The 18,255-nt window shown below is 56.4% G+C and overlaps 1 protein-coding gene across 1 annotated transcript; it reads right to left on the bottom strand.

Moving 5' to 3' along the window:
- Positions 1-3,303: 3,303 nt before the first annotated feature.
- Positions 3,304-16,045, bottom strand: ST6GALNAC4 (ST6 N-acetylgalactosaminide alpha-2,6-sialyltransferase 4). Its single transcript, XM_065418863.1, has 6 exons — positions 16,016-16,045; positions 15,140-15,202; positions 8,010-8,183; positions 6,767-7,179; positions 4,414-4,521; positions 3,304-3,493 (listed from the first exon to the last, which is right to left on the bottom strand). The coding sequence occupies exons 1-6, from the start codon at positions 16,043-16,045 to the stop codon at positions 3,304-3,306; spliced, it is 978 nt and encodes a 325-aa protein (XP_065274935.1).
- Between the last annotated feature and the right edge of the window lie 2,210 nt (positions 16,046-18,255).

Here is an 18,255-nt window from a genome sequence, read left to right on the forward strand (position 1 = left end):
TCTGCCAGAGAAGAGGGGTAGGAAAAAGTGTGATGGGACAGGGGGCTCTGACTCCCTCGGTGATGTCTGTTTATATTTAAACCAAAGTCCAGGAGAGCGAGAGGGCAGCGTGACATATTGTGACATATGATCAGCCTGTGATTTGGTGTTTCCAGCCAGAGTCGCCCCTCGAGCTAAGGTGACTTGGCAACGTCAGTAGGGGACAAACTAAAGGGACTGATAGAGGGGGCATTCAACTTGCACATGTACTGACCCCCTGGATGAGTCAGCAGGGACTGAGTGATCTAAAAGCATGACTTCCGCTGTTTGAATTAAAGGACCCATTAACCCTGCAGCAGTAGCAGACTCAAATCTCTTATGTGACATAGCCACTAGGGGCCAAAACCCATGCTAGGTTAGGTGGATTACACAGGTTGCTTGCCAGGGGATTATGGGAAATGCATATAACAGTTGACGGCAGAGGAGAAATAGAGAGAGCAGCACGTGCAAAGCTCTTACCCCATGCCCATGCCTTGAATCCCAGAGAACAGAATTTCCAGCAATTAAGAATGGTCTGGCAGGATGGCTATGGGAGCCCTGTCTGAGCAACGACTCCAGGATTGAGTCCAGCTGGCTAAATTCACCCAGTTTGCACAAACAATGAATGATCACAGAATAAAAAATACATTTATTAAGTAGGTTTGCTTTGGTATCAACCCAAGGGCACTTGGTAACAAAGGCAGCACACGAACTCAAAGGGTACATGCCAGAACACTGGAAGGAAATGTTTCTTCCTGACATGGTGGAGATGCTGACAGAAGTTGTGTCTTCCAGCCTGAACCCCAAAGCGACCACACTCTGCTCCAGTTCAAGAAACAGCTTATGCCGAGAGTCTTTTCCAAACCAATTCATCTAAGATGTGGTTTTAAACGGCTACAGCACTGCACAAAGACGGGCTTTCCACGCGGGCTGCCACCACCTGCTATGTGGCCCAAGTGACATGAGCACTGCAGGCCGTCTCCAAAACTTCCTTCATAGCTGTCGCGGTTTAAACCCCCGAACAAGGATTTTAAATAGATGCAATTATAATTACAGATGCGAAGACACTGTATTTCAAGACAATGTAAAACTAGACTCCCCCACCATTTAAATTAGATGCAGCATCTTTCTTCGCTTCCTGTCCTACAGCAGTGGTTTTCAACCATTTTTCATTTGCAGACCCCTACAAAATTTTGACTGGAGGTGCAGACCCCTTTGGAAATCTTAGACACAGTCTGCAGACCCCCAGAGATCCACGTACCACAGGTTGAGAAACTCTCTTCTATGATAATGACCACCTTTCGCAGACCCCTTAGACATAGTCTGCGGAACCCCAGGGGTCTGCGGACCCCAGGTTGAAAACCACTGTCCTACGGTGGTGTTGTGTGCTGCTGTTGAAAAGACAGTGTTCCACTCCAGAAGTAGCTGCATTTTGAGGAGGAGATGAGGTGGCTCCTGTAGCTATTCAGACTTTGCAAAAGCACTTTGGGATCCTTCATGGTTAAAAGTGCTATAGAAATGTAAGGTGTATCATTCAGGATGTTGAACCAGAACGGACCCCATTTTTCTGGCAAAAAGCGGTCACCTTTACTGAGGTCAGGGCAGCGTCTAGAACACGTCACGGCATGTCTGGAATGCAGGACCTGTCCTGCAGGGTAACAGGAGCTGCAGGGCACATGCACACTACTTTGAGAGGTGTGATGCGTGGGAGCGGAGCCCACAGTCGGGTGCCCCAGGTACGGCACTAGGTCAAAATTCCCCACCCTGGGACAGACAGAACGAGAAGATATTTGGACAGAAGCGATGGACTGCTGGCCCAGGAGGCAGTGTCCTTTTCCTTGCCGAATGGCAAAACCTCAGCACAAACACTGCTGCCGGGATGGATCACTTGATGATTACCTGTTCTGTTCATTCCCTCTAGGGCACCTGGCATTGGCCACTGCTGGAAGACAGGATACTGGGCTAGATGGCCCTTTGGTCTGAGCCAGTGTGGCCGTTCTTATGTCTACGCCTCACTGAATGGCAGGCCGGCTGGCGACAGGGGATCTCGTTTCCCTGCACTGCACATCCAGCACAGCATGCCCACAGGAGGACAGGTGTCTCGCCCCCGTTCAGCCAAGTCACAGCAAGAAACGCTTTTGAAACATTCCACTCCTCTCGCTCTTTAAGCTGACCGAAGACCCAGGGCCCCCAGAGCCCCCAGATCTCCTGCCACTTCGCTCTGTGTGGGAGCAATCCACCAGCCCGAGGCCTGTGCACGGCTTCACAACCAACAGGAGGAAGTACTATTGGGATAACTGTAATGCCTACAGGCTTCAGCTGAGATCAGGGCCCCATTTTGCTCGTAAGAGCCAATCTGTGCCCCAAGGAGCTTACAATCGAAATGGACAAGACAGACGCAGGAGAGGAACGAATACAATGTACAAGCAGAAGACTGGGAACTGAGACAGCAGCCCACTGGAGTAAATGGGAGTCTTTCCATTGATGTCAACGGGCTTTGGATCGGGTCCTAGGTAACTTGTCCAAGGTCACACAGAGAATCTGTGGCAGAGCTTGGATTTGAGTCCAAGTCCCCTGAGTCCCAGTCCAGTGCCTTGACTACAAGACCATTCGTCTTCCCCCTGGTCACCCACCTAAACCTCCTCTTGAGGATATAAGTGGAAGAGAATGAGGAGTTTCACCCAAGAGGCACTGACTTAAACCTCAGAGCGACTCCACTTTTCTAAGATCTGCAGCCTGCTGTAATGCAAGTATGGAAATGTTTAATACTGGATTAAATATTCATCCTGGTTCAAAGATTAAAAACTTTTCAAAGACAGTCCTAGGGTCAGAGCTCAGAATGATTGGGGGGGGGGGGAGGTTCAGAGATGTCAGGGATTGCTTGCAGCAATGGAGGGGCTGAGACCTTGAGTGCTCTGAACGATGCCCCAGGTTTTCTCTGCCTCCTTCCAGCTGAGTGCCTGGGAAGGATTGTGCAACACCTAAGAGCAGACCCGCAGAGACACTCTGACCTGCAGATCAATGCTCCAGCACAAGTGGCAGGGACCCTGCAGAGGGTGGGCATGTGTCACATCTGAGATGTGCCTTTATTGCTCCATTCAACACCTCCCAGGATGCTCTGCCTCTCGTCAAGTCCGTGTTTGTGCAGCTTCTCTTCATGCACTGACCCCCCATGTGCAATTCCTCCAGACAGGCCCCCATGCCACACTGCAGGACTAGGCTGCAGCCTATCATACCACGGAGTGAAACGTTTCCCCCCGGGAGCTGCACGTGGGCCGGACGCCCCTACCCACCCACCCACGAGGTGTGATTGAAGACAATGTTCCTTGTCTTTGCCCAGTGGGAGAAGACCGTTTTCTCAGTGATGAAGCGGTGGCCACCCCGGGGGGCTCTCTCATGGGCGAGGTACATCCTGCACTCGTCCAGCTTGCCCTTTTCAAAGTAGTGGTAAGGCACTCTGGGATGGTTCTTCTCCCTGCCAACCAGAGCAGACAAGAGGTAGCGCCGTGGGGCACTGGCCCAGATGGCAGACTCCTGCTTCCAGAGCAGGGATGGAGCCAACACAAGAGAGAGGCACCAGTCTACTAACCCCGGAGATGTCCATTCAGTGTCAGGGATCTCTGGGCCACATGGCTGAGGGCACAAAGCATGAGTCCCAGTCATGGGGATTGTCAACTCCCCTGCTAGGAGCTGGGTGTGTAACACCCACCTCCCAAACCTCCACATTAGGCTGGACAAAGCACGAGCAAATCTACCAAAGGGACCAATCCTGCCCCACGAGATGGGGATGGGGGAGCTGAATGAATGAAGAACTTCCTCCTGAGTTACAGATAGACCCGCCCCTGCTGAAATCCTCATCCTCCCCTTCATTGCCCTGGGCCTCGATTCCTACCACACACTCCCTCCATCATTTTACTGCATCCCAGCTCTGCAGACTCCAGCAGGTGTGGGCATCACAGAGAGAGCAGAGCCATGTCACCTCTGCAGCTAGGGCCCCCAGCTCCCTGTTCCAAACTGCCTCCTTGCTTATAAAAACTCCTCGGGAACTCACCCCCAGCCAGACTCCCGTTCTCTCTGTTCCGTCCCCTTCCTTCTCGGATCTCACCACTGTTAGTGTGAGGACCTTCTCCTCTGCAACTCCTGATGCTTGGAGCAGCCTCCCTGTATCTGTCCACTTCATACATTTTCTGCATTGTCCGCACCTCCTAATACACCCCTCCCTGTGCTGTTTGTTACCGAACTTGGCTAAGTCTCTGGGGACAGAGATTGTATGGAAGACGTATTGTATTGCTTGTGGGATGGTTGTGCTGAGTTAACTGACGAACAGACGTGCTTTGTGGCAAAAGCCCCAAGAAGTCTCCCGCCCTCAGCCCCTCCCTCTCCTCACGGCTGTACCTGCAGTAGCTATCGCTGACCATGCCGAAGACAGAGATCTGTTCGCACAGCTCCATTGCCAGGATCATGGTGAACCAGCCAGTGCTCAGGAAGGAGCCAGACTTCATCCTACGAATCACACAGCAACAGAGTTGGAGGGGCCAGGCTGCCGTAACCAGCACGGCAGAGAGAGAAACGGACACAGGCTGTGGGAGGGAAACCTGCACTCATCTCCTAGACCAGGGGTCGGCAACCTTTCGGAAGTGGTGTGCCGAGTCTTCATTTATTCACTCTGATTTAAGGTTTCGCGTGCCAGTCATACATGTTAATGTTTTTAGAGGGTCTCTTTCTATAAGTCTATAATATATAACTAAACTATTGTTGTATGTAAAGTACACAAGGTTTTTAAAATGTTTAAGAAGCTTCATTTAAAATTCAACTGAAATGCAGATCTTATCAGTTTAGTGCAGTGGTTCTTAACCTGGGGTGCACGCACTCCCTGGGGGTGTGAGATGCCCTTTCTGGGGGTGCGAGACAGGCGAGATTTTTTTAGAAGGTAAATCATCGAAAACACAAATTAAGCACAGGCACATAAGTACAACTACTTTGTTTCATCAAACCTATGTATTTATTAACATTATACATTTTTAACGATTACTGTAATATACAAAGTTTTTAAGTTTTCAAGTTTTTAAGCTAATTGTAGTGTCATTTTTTATAAGGGCTGCAGAGCGCTGGGACCAGGCCAAGAGCAGAGCCCTGGGCTGGCTGCCGATACCCCAGGCCGGCAGGAGGGCTGAGCAGGGCCGGAGGCCCGGACCCTGGCTGGCAGGGGGCCGGGCGGCTGGAACCCCAGACCAGCAGCGAGGTGAGTGGGGCTGCTATCCCAGGCTGGCAGCAGGCTGAGTGGGCTGATGGCCGGGACCCCGGCTGGCAAGGGGCTGGCGGCCGGAACCCCAGACCGGCAGCGGGCTGAGCAGCTCAGCCTGCTGCCGGTCTGGGGTTCCGGCCACCGGCTCTGCCAGCCAGGGTCCTGGCCGCCGGTCCCGCTCAGCCGCTGTCGGCCGGGGGTTCCGTTCACCCAGGCCAGCAGCGGCCTGAGCGGGGCCGGGGGCCGGGATCCCGGCTGGCAGCAGCGTGCCAGTAAAAATCGGCTCACGTGCCGCCTTTGGCTCAGGTGCCGCAGGTTGCCAACCCCTGTCCTAGGCCAAGAGTGGACAATAAGGCACATCCTGCCCTGACTGAGGGGGGCAGACTAGGGCACCTACTGGGTGTGATTAGGGCCTTTGGAGCAGTCTCTGGATGAGGATGGGAAGAGCAAACAGAAGAGCAGGACAAGAAAAACGGGGCGGGGAGGAAGATGGGCTCTTTGTCTACCGGGGATGGGGAGGAAATGCCAGCAATACCGGATGCACGTGTGTTTGGAAGCTCTCTCTTTCCGCCCCCTCCCACTCCAGGCTCCTGGCATGTCGTGCCCCTTGAAGCGAGTGTGGGGCTGGTGAACAAAGCTGCACTGGCAGCTCTGGAGACTGATGCTCCCTGTTTATCCACAGTGGGAACGGGACAGGCAGCAGCGGGGCAAGCAGCTCAGGCTGCTCCTCCAATGCGCCTCATCCCTGGCACAATGGGACCCCCTCAGCAAGTCCAAGGGGAGCTCAGTCTGTTCTTGGCCTGTCTGCTGACCAGGGGGACTATCAATGCCAAAGGTGATGGAGATGTGTGTGCTGTGGACACCCGGCCAACAGGAACCAAATGGAACCCTCCACTCATCTACCAAGCAGAGGACAAATGACTGCTGGTCACTGCTGACCTGCACAGGGTTTCAACTGAAAAGCTGACTGCCCATAAATGCACGATGTAACTGACGTGTTACATATTGTTATACAGCAATGAATTCTTACACAACTCTTCCTGGGATGAAGGTGACTCCATAACTTTCTAACATCCACAAATAGCCCATTGCAGTTTACACGGTGACTGCTTGCTAAATCCATTCGTGTTCAGCGCCCTGACCCTCCTACGGTACCTTGCAGGTCCATTCACCACTGAGGGGCAAGCAGCATTTGTGGGAGGGGAGTAAACTGTCCCACTCATGTCAATGGGTTGGTAACTCTGAAACCCAACATTTACAATTAAAGAGTGGAGAACTGCCTAAGTGACTTAGAAGCACAAATCCCATTGGGACTTGTGCTCCAAAGTCCTATAGGTGCTTTCAAAAATCCCAACCTAAAATGGCAACACTATTAACTATTTCACTGCTGATTGGTTTACCAGAAGCATCCAGCTACCAGTAGACCCTGGGGCGGAAAGCTCTACACCCAGGAGGTGGCTGTGGCGTGGAGGCCCTGAGGGAGGGAGCGAGGAGCCTACTCACCTGTTCTTCCCTGTCTCGACCTGGAAGACCTCGTCACAGTAAGCCATCATCCTCTCGGTTAGCGTGTAGATCTGCAGGCTGGGATACATCTCCTTCATTTCCTGGAGAGTCCTGTAGGTCAACCCCCCCTTCTCCCGGCTCATCTTTCTCATGGGCCCCCAGACGATGTAGAGGGTCTCCCGGGATTGCTTGAAGAAGTACGACTGGTTCCTCAGGAGCAAAGGGATGCTGGTGTGCGAGACGACCCTGATGGTGCTCTTCGTCCCCACATCCTCTTCGTAGCCATTGGTGGGGGCCTGGTTCATGCGCAGGACGCACTCCATTCGGTCGATCTCCTTCCCCAGCCGCGAGCCCAGCATCTGACCCGAGCTCGATACCAGGGCGCACTGGCGGCACTGAGCTCTGACCAACGGCTGCAGCAAGACGCACCGTTAGCAATGGAGAGGGACAGGAGAGGCCCAGGGCTTGCAAGGGGAGGGGCTCGCAGTATGTTTTCATTCCAGGCAGCAGGGCCATATCACCCTTTCATCACCTGCATTGGCTTCCTGTCTGTCTCTAAATCCAATTCAGAACTGCCCTCCCTCAAGGGCCCCCTTCCACCACTCTCTCCACGGTGCTGCTCTTAGCCACCCTCCCTGCAACTCCCTATTGCTCGCACAGGGTGGCGACGCTCTCAAGCCGAATCTACACCGGGGCTAAAGCCATGTTACCAGAATGAGCTTTAAAAAACACGTCTAGAACTGGTTTCTCCTGACTCCCTTTAACTATGCCCTGGTGCCTCCCTGGAGTCTGAAAGCAGCACGCTCTAACTTAGGCCCCCACCAAAGGGTAGTGTTTTCGATTACTCCAGATGTCGGATGTGCTTTGCTTTGAGCCTGTTCCGGGACCCGGACAGCAGAGATTGATGTGAGTAAGCCAAGGGGCTTTGTTACACCAGCACAGGGCCACGGTAGCCCCACGGCTAATGCTCTGCATTGCTGAGGCATCTTTCACAACTTAGGAGCCTCAAACACTGTGCAAACTTTAATCAATAAGCCTCAACTCTCATGGGAAGTAGGTACATTATCATCTTCATTAGTGATGGAGAAACTGAGGCAATGCTGGGTGAAGTGACTCACCCAAGGGCACACAGTGATACTGCAAATGGAAACCAGAAGTCCCAACTCCCAGTCTTGTGCTCTAACCACTACCTCACATTCTCCTGTCTTGGGAGAGCCCATTCGCAGCTGGAACTTTAACCCACCTTTCCATCAGGAACACGACTGTATCCCTCGAAGCTGAGGGCTCCAGACACCATCACCAAGGGCCGTTTATGTTCCTCCAGCTGCTGATAGCTGAGCCAACGCAGCTGCGAGCAGAGCAGGACGTAGAGCACAGTACAAGCAGACAGAATCACCAGAGTTAAGAACAGATGGACCTGCAATGCATTGAGAAGGGAAGCTCAAGATTCACCGCCGAGAACTTTGCACATGGCAGCGATAGGGGTGACTGCATTCTAGTGACCAGGGATCTCTCATTGTGGTGGGGCTAGAATGCACTGAACGCTGCAGGCATCCTGGAAAACAAAACACGGGCCGTGGTTCTTCCTTCTTCCATAGTGGGACGGGACTCTCCTCCTCTTTAGCAGGACGGGAAGGGCTGGGTGTGGCAGTGGCGCTCGACAGCTGTTTGAGATTCCCAGGTTGAGAGACCATGATCTAGTGTAATTAAAGACCCTTGCTGTTCTAAATTAAATACTCTGAGTGGTCCACAATGGGAACAAGGGCTAGGAGGGGAAGGAAACAGAGTCAGCTGTGATCAGATCAGGCAATCCTCAGGCGAAAGCAAGTGAGAAGGACCAAGATCGATGTTGGCAGGCAGGCTGGGGATTCTTCACCCTGGGTCTGTGAAAACATCTCCCCCCGCTGAAAACCCACACGATGCCTTCCACCCAAAGAGCTTCCCCCATGTTTTCAACCTGACAACACTCCCACCAGATAACATCGCCCCTGCTTTCCAGCTAAGGGAAGGCTGAAGTGCAGGGAGATTAAGCGCCCTGCCTGAGGTTACACAGCAGGGTCATGGCAAAGAGCCCAGGAGCCCGGATTCCTAACCCCTGCTCCAGCCACTGGACACCTGCATACGAAATCCAGGAAGCGTTGATGTCAGTGCAGCAGTACACACCCGGGTAGGGGACAGGGAAGCAGGGGCTTACAGCTGTGACCACCCCCAGCACACACTGCGCTCCCCTTTGCACGTCCCTGGGTAGAGCGACTACCTGCTACCTCCATCCTGTAATTCTCTCCTCCTCTCAGAGCAGAGCTCACCCTGGTTAGTTTCATTACACAATGGTCCCCAAGGAGTCAAGCAACACTAGGCCTTTTGTAGTGCTTGATCACAAACCAGGAGCGGGGCTGCACTCTTTGATTGACAGTGATTACCATTTAATATGAAACCTTCGGTCACACATCACAATTGGGGAGCGCTTGGCAAACGAGTAGCTCAGATATGCCCGATTGTTCTGTTTCAAAATGACTCACTTCCTGTCTAGTAACAACAGGCGGCCCAGCTGATAAATGGCAAGCCTTAAAGAGCTCCGAGGGCCACATGCTGCTTTGTTCCTGTCTGGATTGTAACGTCAGCTTCTGTCACAAATGTGGATTGCTTGAGCCTCAGGGAGGAGCAGATCAGGAACCACGAACAGCACAGCACCAGGTACAGAGGGGGCGCTACCTACGCCATCATGGCTTACTTGGCCATAGCTAAAGCGCGAGGCCAACCACCAGCATAACCTGGCCCCATGGTGCCCATCTCAGCAGAGGCCAAGGAGCAAAAGGGCCCTGGGGACTGAAGTCTTGGGCCGGCTTTAGGAAGTGCGGGGCCCAATTCGAACATTTTTGGCGGGGCCCCAAAAAAAACATGTAAAAAAAAGCCTTTCATTTCTTCCATGTATTATTTACTTTCCATAACTATATAAATAATAAAATTATATATTATGTACATTGCATCATATATGCTGTTGATCGGTTATCAATGAGCTCCGTTTCACATGTGTGGGTCCCCTCCACTCCCTGGGCGTGTGCTAGGGTGACCAGATGTCCCGATTTTATAGGGACAGTCCCGATTTTGGGGTCTTTTTCTTATATAGTCTCCTATTACCCCCCACCCCATCCCGATTTTTCACACTTGCTGTCTGGTCACCCGGTGTGCACATGTGTGGGTCCCAGCTGCTCCCTGCCCCCCTCATTGAAGCAGGTGTGCAGGGTTACTGCCCTGGGAACTGCAGGGCACCAGTGGACATGGGGCTGGCTGGAGGCAGGGCAGGGGCTGACTGGAGGTAGGGGCTGGCTGCAGGCAGGGCAAGGGGTGCAGGGCTGGCTGGAGACGGGGGTGTGGGGTGGGCTGGCTGGCTTCGGGCAGGGCCGCAGGGGGGTGTGGCAGGGGTTGGCTGGGCTGGAGACAGAGGAGTGCGGGACTGGCTGGCTTCAGGTGGGGGGGTGCGGCAGGGGTTGGCTGCAGACAGGGCAGGAGGTGCGGGGCTGGCTGGAGACGGGCTGGCTGCGGGCAGGGGGTGCGGGGCTGGCTGAAGACGGGCTGGCTGCGGGCAGGGGGTGCGGGGCTGGCTGCGGGCAGGGGGTGTGGGGCTGGCTGGAGACGGGCTGGCTGCAGGCAGGGCAGGGGGTGCGGGGCTGGCTGGAGACAGGGGCTAGTGCGGGCAGGGCAGGGAGTGCGGGGCTGGAGGCAGGGCAGTGGGTGCAGCAGGGGCTGGCTGCGGGCAGGGGGTGCGGGGCTGGCTGGAGACAGGGGCTGGCTGCGGGCAGGGCAGGGGGTGCGGGGCTGGTGCGGGCAGGGATGTGTGTGGGGCTGGCTGGCTTCGGGCAGGGCCGCAGGGGTGTGTGGCAGGGGTTGGCTGGAGGCAGGGCAGGGGGTGCGGCAGGGGCTGGCTGTGGGCAGGGGGTGCAGGGCTGGCTGCAGGCAGGGCGGGGGGGCAGGGCTGGTGCGGGCAGGGCAGGGGGTGCAGGGCTGGTGCGGGCAGGGCAGGGGGTGCAGGGCTGGTGCAGGCAGGGCTGGCTGGAGACAGTGGCTGGCTGCGGGCAGGGCAGGGGGTACAGGGCTGATGCAGGCAGGGCGGGGGGGCAGGTCTGGTGCGGGCAGGGCAGGGGGTGCAGGGCTGGCTGCAGGCAGGGTGGGGGGGCAGGGCTGGTGCGGGCAGGGCAGGGGGTGCAGGGCTGGTGCAGACAGGGCGGGGGGGCAGGTCTGGTGCGGGCAGGGCAGGGGGTGCAGGGCTGGTGCAGGCAGGGCTGGCTGGAGACAGTGGCTGGCTGCAGGCAGGGCAGGGGGTGCAGGGCTGGAGGCAGGGCAGTGGGTGCAGCAGGGGCTGGCTGCGGGCAGGGGGTGCGGGGCTGGCTGGAGACAGGGGCTGGTGCGGGCAGGGATGTGTGTGGGGCTGGCTGGCTTCGGGCAGGGCCGCAGGGGGGTGCGGCAGGGGCTGGCTGTGGGCAGGGGGTGCAGGCAGGGTGGGGAGGCAGGTCTGGTGCAGGCAGGGCAGGGGGTGCAGGGCTGGTGCGGGCAGGGGGGGGGCAGGTCTGGTGCGGGCAGGGCAGGGGGTGCAGGGCTGGTGCAGGCAGGGCAGGGGGTGCAGGGCTGGTGCAGGCAGGGCTGGCTGGAGACAGTGGCTGGCTGTGGGCAGGGCAGGGGGTGCGGGGATGGTGCGGGCAGGAGGGGATGCAGCAGAGGCAGCTGGAGCCCCGGCCCTTTAAATAGCCCCCGGAGCCCCCGCTATCCCAGGGCTTTGGGGGCTATTTAAAGGGCCCAGGGCTCCCCTGCTTCTACCGCCCCGGCCCTTTAAATAGCCGAGGGAGCCCTGGGGAAGCGGCGGGGCTCCAGCAGCTATTTAAAGGGCCAGGGCGGTAGAAGCAACAGGAGCCCCGGACTTTTTAAATAGCCTCCAGAGCCCCACCCCAGGGCTCCAGCAGTGGGGCTCTGGTGGCAATTTAAAGGGCCTGGGGCTCCAGCCCCTGCTGGGAGCCCCAGGCCCTTTAAATTGCCCCCTGGGGAAGCCGAGCCACCCCGGTACGGCGCACTGGCTCTTGCCGGTATGCTGTGCTGGGGCTTGGGCGCGGGGCCCTCTTAGGTGCGGGGCCCGATTCAGGGGAATTGGTTGAATTGGCCTAAAGCCGGCCCTGGTGCTATCCCCCTCTCCAGGTGCAAGAGTGATACTCACATCGCCACTGCTCAGGACACCAGCTCCTGGGCTGTCAGTCTGGGACCTCTTACAAACACTAACATATGGGGGGGGGCATAGCCCTAATGTGGGGGGTCATAAACAGGAAGTAAGAAACTTGTTCTGGGCTCTCTGCTTTAGCCACACACATGCTGACCCAGCACATCCCCACACGCGTGCTGAACACAAGCGTGGGGGCAAAGCTCGGGGGCTCTCTCAGCCCAAGGATGGAAGAGGAAGGAAGGACACCGACAGACAGAGAGATGCCAAAGCAGCACTGTGCTGAGTATTGTAAATGGCCCAGTAGTGCCCATGATGTGCACGAAGCACTGGCCAGACACCACTCAGACAAACTCCCTGCTCCCCAGAGCTCACAAGCGAGGAAGCTAAGGCATGAGCCCTATAATTGGACAAAGCATGGTGGGAGGGGAGCTGCAGTCACACACAGCCCTAGCAAGAACATCGGGGTGGAACAGACCGACTAGTTCCCCATGGCCCATCCCACCCTGGCCAGTGGGGAAGCGTTTCCCCAACACAGTTCAGGGTTTAGATGGACAAACCCAAGCACTGAGGGTTGTTTTTTTAAAGGTACTTCTTTGCCACACCCTAAATGGGGTAACTCCTCTCTCTCCATGTGAGCTGGCCACAGACGTGATCAGCTGAGGGTACATCTACACTGAACAAAAAACAATCACGGCCGTAGTGGGTCTCAGAGCCCAGGGCAGCTGATTCAGGCTTGCGCTATGGGGCTGAAAACAGCAGCGCAGACTTTCCTGCTCGGGCTCTGAGAGCCACCCCCAGACCAGGTTTCAGAGCCCGAGCTCCAGCCTGAGCGGGAACGTCTCCACTGCTATTTTGAGCCCCGTAATGCAAGCCCAAGTCAGTTGTCCCAGGCTCTGAGACTTGCAGTGCAGACATACCCTGGGAAGCCTGAACTAATAGAGCCCCAGGTTAAATGGCAAAGCATTTTCAATGAAGGGTCACACCCGAGCCTAGGCCTCAGCCTCCCGCACACCGTGTTCCCTGTGGGGGTGGAATGAATAGGAGTGTAAGGATCAATGGAAGAGACGGGAGGGGATTTACTTATGGTGGCGTGGGAAGATTTTCATCCAAATAGCTCTTTTGCATGTGGTCTTATTTAAAAAAACATCTCTCGGTCTACAGCACCAGGAAGCCTGGTTAGACAACTCTGTTATTACTAGTAGTGCACAAGGGCCCAGTCAAGGATCAGAGGCCTGCTGTGCCAGGCGCTGTACAAACACTTATTCAAAAGCCAGTCCCTGCCCCACACAGCTTACCGTCTAGGAAAGAAGAGACGACAAGGAGTGAATTAAACAAGCACCCAGGGGACATGGCAGGGCGAGAGGTAACAGCAATACAAGTGTGTCTTAGCACACTGAGCAGCAGGCAGAGCTCAAGCAATGCCTCTGGCCTTGCAGGCCCCACAGTAGAGCTGAGTTTTCAGGAGGGCTTTGAGAAGGAGGTAACCAGACAGATTTCGCCAGGGAGTCAGCCATAGAGTATAAAGCCAGAAGTGACCACCAGAACATCTAGCTTGACCTCCGGTATATCATAGGCCACCACCACCACCCAGCTCCAATGAGGCCCTGAAGCGAATAAAGCTTTTAAAATATATATATTTACCCACATAAACCACAGTGACAAAGAAGATGGACCAGCCTCGTCTGCAAATCATCATCTTTGAATTTTGTCTAACGCTTAAACCTGTCTCTACCTAATAGAGTGATCAGTGCCAGGCAGGAGACCCAGGTTTGGAAGTGACCGGGCACCTCTGGGATGAAGTGGCTGCAGTAATTTAATGGCCTGTCACCCTGCAGGAGAGCAAATAGTCCTGCACGTAGGTCCCAGAGGGCTAGTCCTGCTGCAGCAGCAGGATGGGCTGCTGTCCTGCAGGAGATGATCCTCCCCTCCTGGTCCCCCGGAGACTGAAGGAGGGTGGGGATTCTAACCCCATTCTACAGAGACCTTTATTTCAGGAGCCATCAACAGATGTGTGTTTCCCCTCTCAGCCGCAGCCAGTGAGAGCTTTGCTGCTGCTAATCTATGTGTCAGCTCCGGAACACACCAGCTTGTCTGCCTTGCTAGCAAACTCTTCAGGACTCTGCCAGTCCACACCTTCCCTAGCAGGTAGCAATCAGTGTACCCCAATTCCTGAGCCCTGCCGCTGTGAAGGGTCCCGGCTAAAAAACCAGTCAGCCACGCTGGAAGACTCTGGTGAGAAAAACTGCTCTGAACAAGAGACGCTAGTTTGTCAAGTTGAATTTTTAGATTTAGAAGCATAATTTTGCTTTTGTTAGTTTGTAACCCTTTCTGTCCTGCCTTATACTTGGTAGCACTTAAACCTATCTCCTTTTATTAATAAACTCACTTTGCTTTTATTATAAACCAGCTCAGTGCTTTGATTGAAACAGAGTGTTAACCCCAGGTACGGTAAGAAGCTGGTGTGTACTATCTCACTGAAGGAGCAGCAAACTCGATAAGGTTTTGTGGGTGCTACAGTCAGAGGGGCTAAGCACTGCAGATAGACATCTCTGAGGAACTCGAGAACTGGGATTCACTGGTTACTACCCGCTATGGAAGGTTTGGACTGGCAGAGTCCTGGAAATTCTGCTGGCAAGGCAGATAAGCTGGCATGTCGGGGAGTTGTCACACAGCTTAGCAGCAGCAAAGTTCTCACTTGCTGAGGCTGAGAGGGTAACACAATGGCTCACAGCTCTAGAGTGTCACTGATGTATTCTACAGTGTCTCTTTGTGGGAGAATGGAAAGGTGTCTGCTTAATAATGCACCTTTAAGCCACATGGCGCCCCATATATTCTCCTGTTCTCTGCAGTTAGAGGATATTTATCAGGACACTAACTGGGGCACAAAGACTCCAGAACCAGCCTACTGGTGTACATTTCCATATGGCGACCACATACATTTCCACCAATTGTCCTTGAGGATTCTCGATCAATTGGAATATAGATACCATCCTCACGTCCATTAAGGACATGATGCCCAATGCCCTTTAGCATTTCCTGTCCCTCTGCAACCTTTTCCTTGGCTCTGTAATGCCAGCCTATTTTGCTACCGTCACTACGGTCCTAAATCCAGGGGTTTGGAGGAGGGGTTTGAAAGCATCACTGCATCTTGGGATCTGGTTACTTACAAGTGTCTTCAGCTTCAGTGTCTTATCTGCCCCAGGTTTGTCTTGGGATTCAGGAACTGCGCCCTGCAAAACACTGACAGGTTAGCCTGTTGGCAACAAAATAAACATTTAGCAAAGACAACAAAAAGCAAAGTCATTGACATAAAACTAGATAAACTTCTGAGCACAGTCAGTCCAAAAGGGGCACGTTAAGGAGTATGTACATGAGACCACATATAGTACCCCGGAGATTTGGTCTGGAGAACTATCACCTTGAGCACCCCATTCATTTTAAGGTCTTGTTAAAAACCACTCTCCTTCCTTGCGAAACCCTCTGTCAACTTGCTCCAGCCAACTACATCTTCCTTGTGACTCTCTGATCTCCCACCCCTGCCACTCATCTAGCTCAGGCCTCCACAGAATCTCCTTGCTGTTGGTGTGAAGCCTTATCTTCTGCAGCACCTGCCATCCGGTTCATTTCTCTCACTTCAGATCTCACCAGGCTAATAAATAACAATACACTGCACTTGTACAGGACCTGCTCATCGGAGGATTCCCTCACTCCTCAATGTGTTTTATACACTCTGTGGGCATTTCACACTCAGTAATGTCTTTAACAATCACTAAGCCTCACAACACCCTTGTGAGAAAATACAGGGACCACTCTGTCCACCACTGAAATGCAACCACTTCTGGGGTGGAACACAGCTGTTTAACAGAGCACAATATTGCTACACTAGAGCTTAGGATAGGAATATTTATCAAACACGCATAGCCTCCTACGGACCATTGTGCCAGCCAGTTGTCTGGGCCACGTTCACAGTTCTTTCCCTCACTCACTGTGTGGCTTCGGATCAGTCTTGTGCGTCAGTTTCCCTGAGAATTACAGTGACTCACCTGCCTCGCGGGGGAGGAATGAGGCTTCATTCGTCAGTGCCTGTCGGGTATTTTGAGATCCTCAGCTGGAAGGGGCTGGGGGGAGAATGCAAGGCTGTTATTTAGTTTGGCCAAGAGATGGATCAAAGAGATCAAAGCTTTCAGCAGAGCTTCCGTTCTGCTGCCAGGGCCCCCTCGCCCTGACCCAATATGCTGTGGCTCCCTCCTGAGCACTGCCAGGCTGCAGGACACCAAATCCAGACAAACCTAACAGCAGCATCCAAGAGAAGGGACCCAGGGATGGTGAGGAGGCCAGAGAGGACGCCCCAGTGTGAGCGGGACCCCGCAAGGGCCACACAAAAAGGGCCTGATGTGCCCCATGATTGCCCAACACTTCTGCAGGGGTCTCTCTCCCAGATGCCCACTGAGATGGGGTGTCTCTGTCACCCGCTCCAGCCCCAGGGGCCCCACCCTCCCAAAGGCAGAAGAGCTGTGCCACCCACATTGCCACCCACTCCCTGCCCACACCCCAGTGGGGTGCCCCGGCCTTACCCCCATCCCTAGGGCAGCAGCGCTGTGCCAGCCCCCCCCCCCCCAGAGTGCCACCCACTCCCTGCCCACACACCAGTGGGGTGCCCCAGCCTTACCCCCCCCCCCCGATCCCTAGGGCAACAGCACTGTGCCAGCCTCACGCTCCCCCACAGTGGGGTGCCCCGGCCTTACCCCCCATCCCTAGGGCAGCAGCGCTGTGCCAGCCCCACACCCCCCAGAGTGCCACCCACTCCCCACCCACACCGCAGGAGGGTGCCCCCGCCATACCCCCCGATCCCTAGGGCAGCAGCGCGGTGCCAGCCCCGCTCCCCAGGGGCAGGAGGGACGCCCCCTCCCTGCCAGTGGGATCCCGGGCCCCGCCCGCTCAGGCCCCGGCCCCTCGGGGGGGGCATCCCGCACAGCCGGCTCCGCGGCGGCACCTATGGGGCTGGGAGCCCGGTGGGGGCTCCAGGGCGGTTCCCGGTCAGCCGCTTCCCGGCTCCCATCGCTCCCGTCCGCGCCCAGGATCCCGGGCAGGGCCGCAGCGCCGGCCCCGCAGCAGCACCGCCCCAGGGCCCGACATCGGCCTCACGCCCCGCCCCCTGCTCCGATACCGCCTCCCGCCCCCGACACCCCCCCACCGTCCCCCGATACCTCCGCCCCCTGCTCCGATACCGCCCCCCGCCCCCGACACCCCCCCACCGTCCCCCGATACCTCCGCCCCCTGCTCCGACACCAGCCCCCCCGCCCCCGACACCAGCCCCCCATACCTCCGCCCCCGACACCTCCCACCGCCCTCCGCCCCCTGCTCCGATACCGACCCCCGACCCCGACACCAGCCCCCCGATACCTCACCCCCGACACCAGCCTTCCGATACCTCCCCCCCGACACCGACACCCCCCACCGCCCCCCGATACCTCCGCCCCCTGCTCCGATACCGCCCCCCGCCCCCGACACCAGCCCCCCGATACCTCCCCCCCGCCCCCGACACTGCCCCCTGATACCTCCCCCCCGGCCTCAACACTCCCCCTACCGCCCCCGACACCAGCCTTCCGATACCTCCCCCCCCCGGCCCCAACACTCCCCCTACCGCCCCCCGCCCCCTGATACCTCTGCCCCCGCCACCAGCCCCCCGATACCTCCCCCCGACACCGACACCAACACCCGCCGATACCTCCCCCCAGCCCCAACACTCCCCCTAATGCCCCCCGCCCCCGGCACCAGCCCCCCGATACCTCCCCCCTGCCACCGACACTCCCCTACCGCCCCCCAACACCAGCCCCCCGATACCTCCCCCCGGCCCCAACACTCCCCCTACCGCCCCTCGTCCCCGACACCAGCCCCCCGCTACCTCACCCCCCGCCCCCGACAGCAACACCTCCCTACTGCCCCCCGCCCCCTGCTCCGATACCGTCCCCCCGCCCCTGACACCAGCCCTCCCCTTACTGCCCCCCCCCCGGCCTCAACACTCCCCCTACCGCTCCCCAGACACCAACACCCGCCTATCGGCCCCCGGACACCAGCCCTCCGATACCTCCCCCCCGGCCCCAACAGCAACACTCCCCTACTGCCCCCCGCCCCCTGCTCCAATACTGTCCCCCCGCCCCCGACACCAGCCCTCCCCCTACCACCCCCCAGACACCAACACCCGCCTATCGCCCACTGGACACCAGCCCCCCAATACCTCCTCCCGCCCCCCAGACAACAACACCCCCCTATCGCCCCCTGA

Source organism: Emys orbicularis, chromosome 18 (genome assembly GCF_028017835.1).
Source record: "Emys orbicularis isolate rEmyOrb1 chromosome 18, rEmyOrb1.hap1, whole genome shotgun sequence".
In the NCBI taxonomy this organism is placed as follows: Eukaryota; Metazoa; Chordata; order Testudines; family Emydidae; genus Emys; species Emys orbicularis.

Coding starts and splice junctions, on each gene's coding strand:
- ST6GALNAC4 (XM_065418863.1), bottom strand. CDS start 16,045: ATGAAGCCTCATTCCTCCCCCGCGAGGCAG. Junction 4,522..6,766: donor GTCGAGACAGGGAAGAACAG/GTGAGTAGGCTC, acceptor TGTGATTCGTAG/GATGAAGTCTGGCTCCTTCC. Junction 3,494..4,413: donor GTCAGCGATAGCTACTGCAG/GTACAGCCGTGA, acceptor TCTGGTTGGCAG/GGAGAAGAACCATCCCAGAG.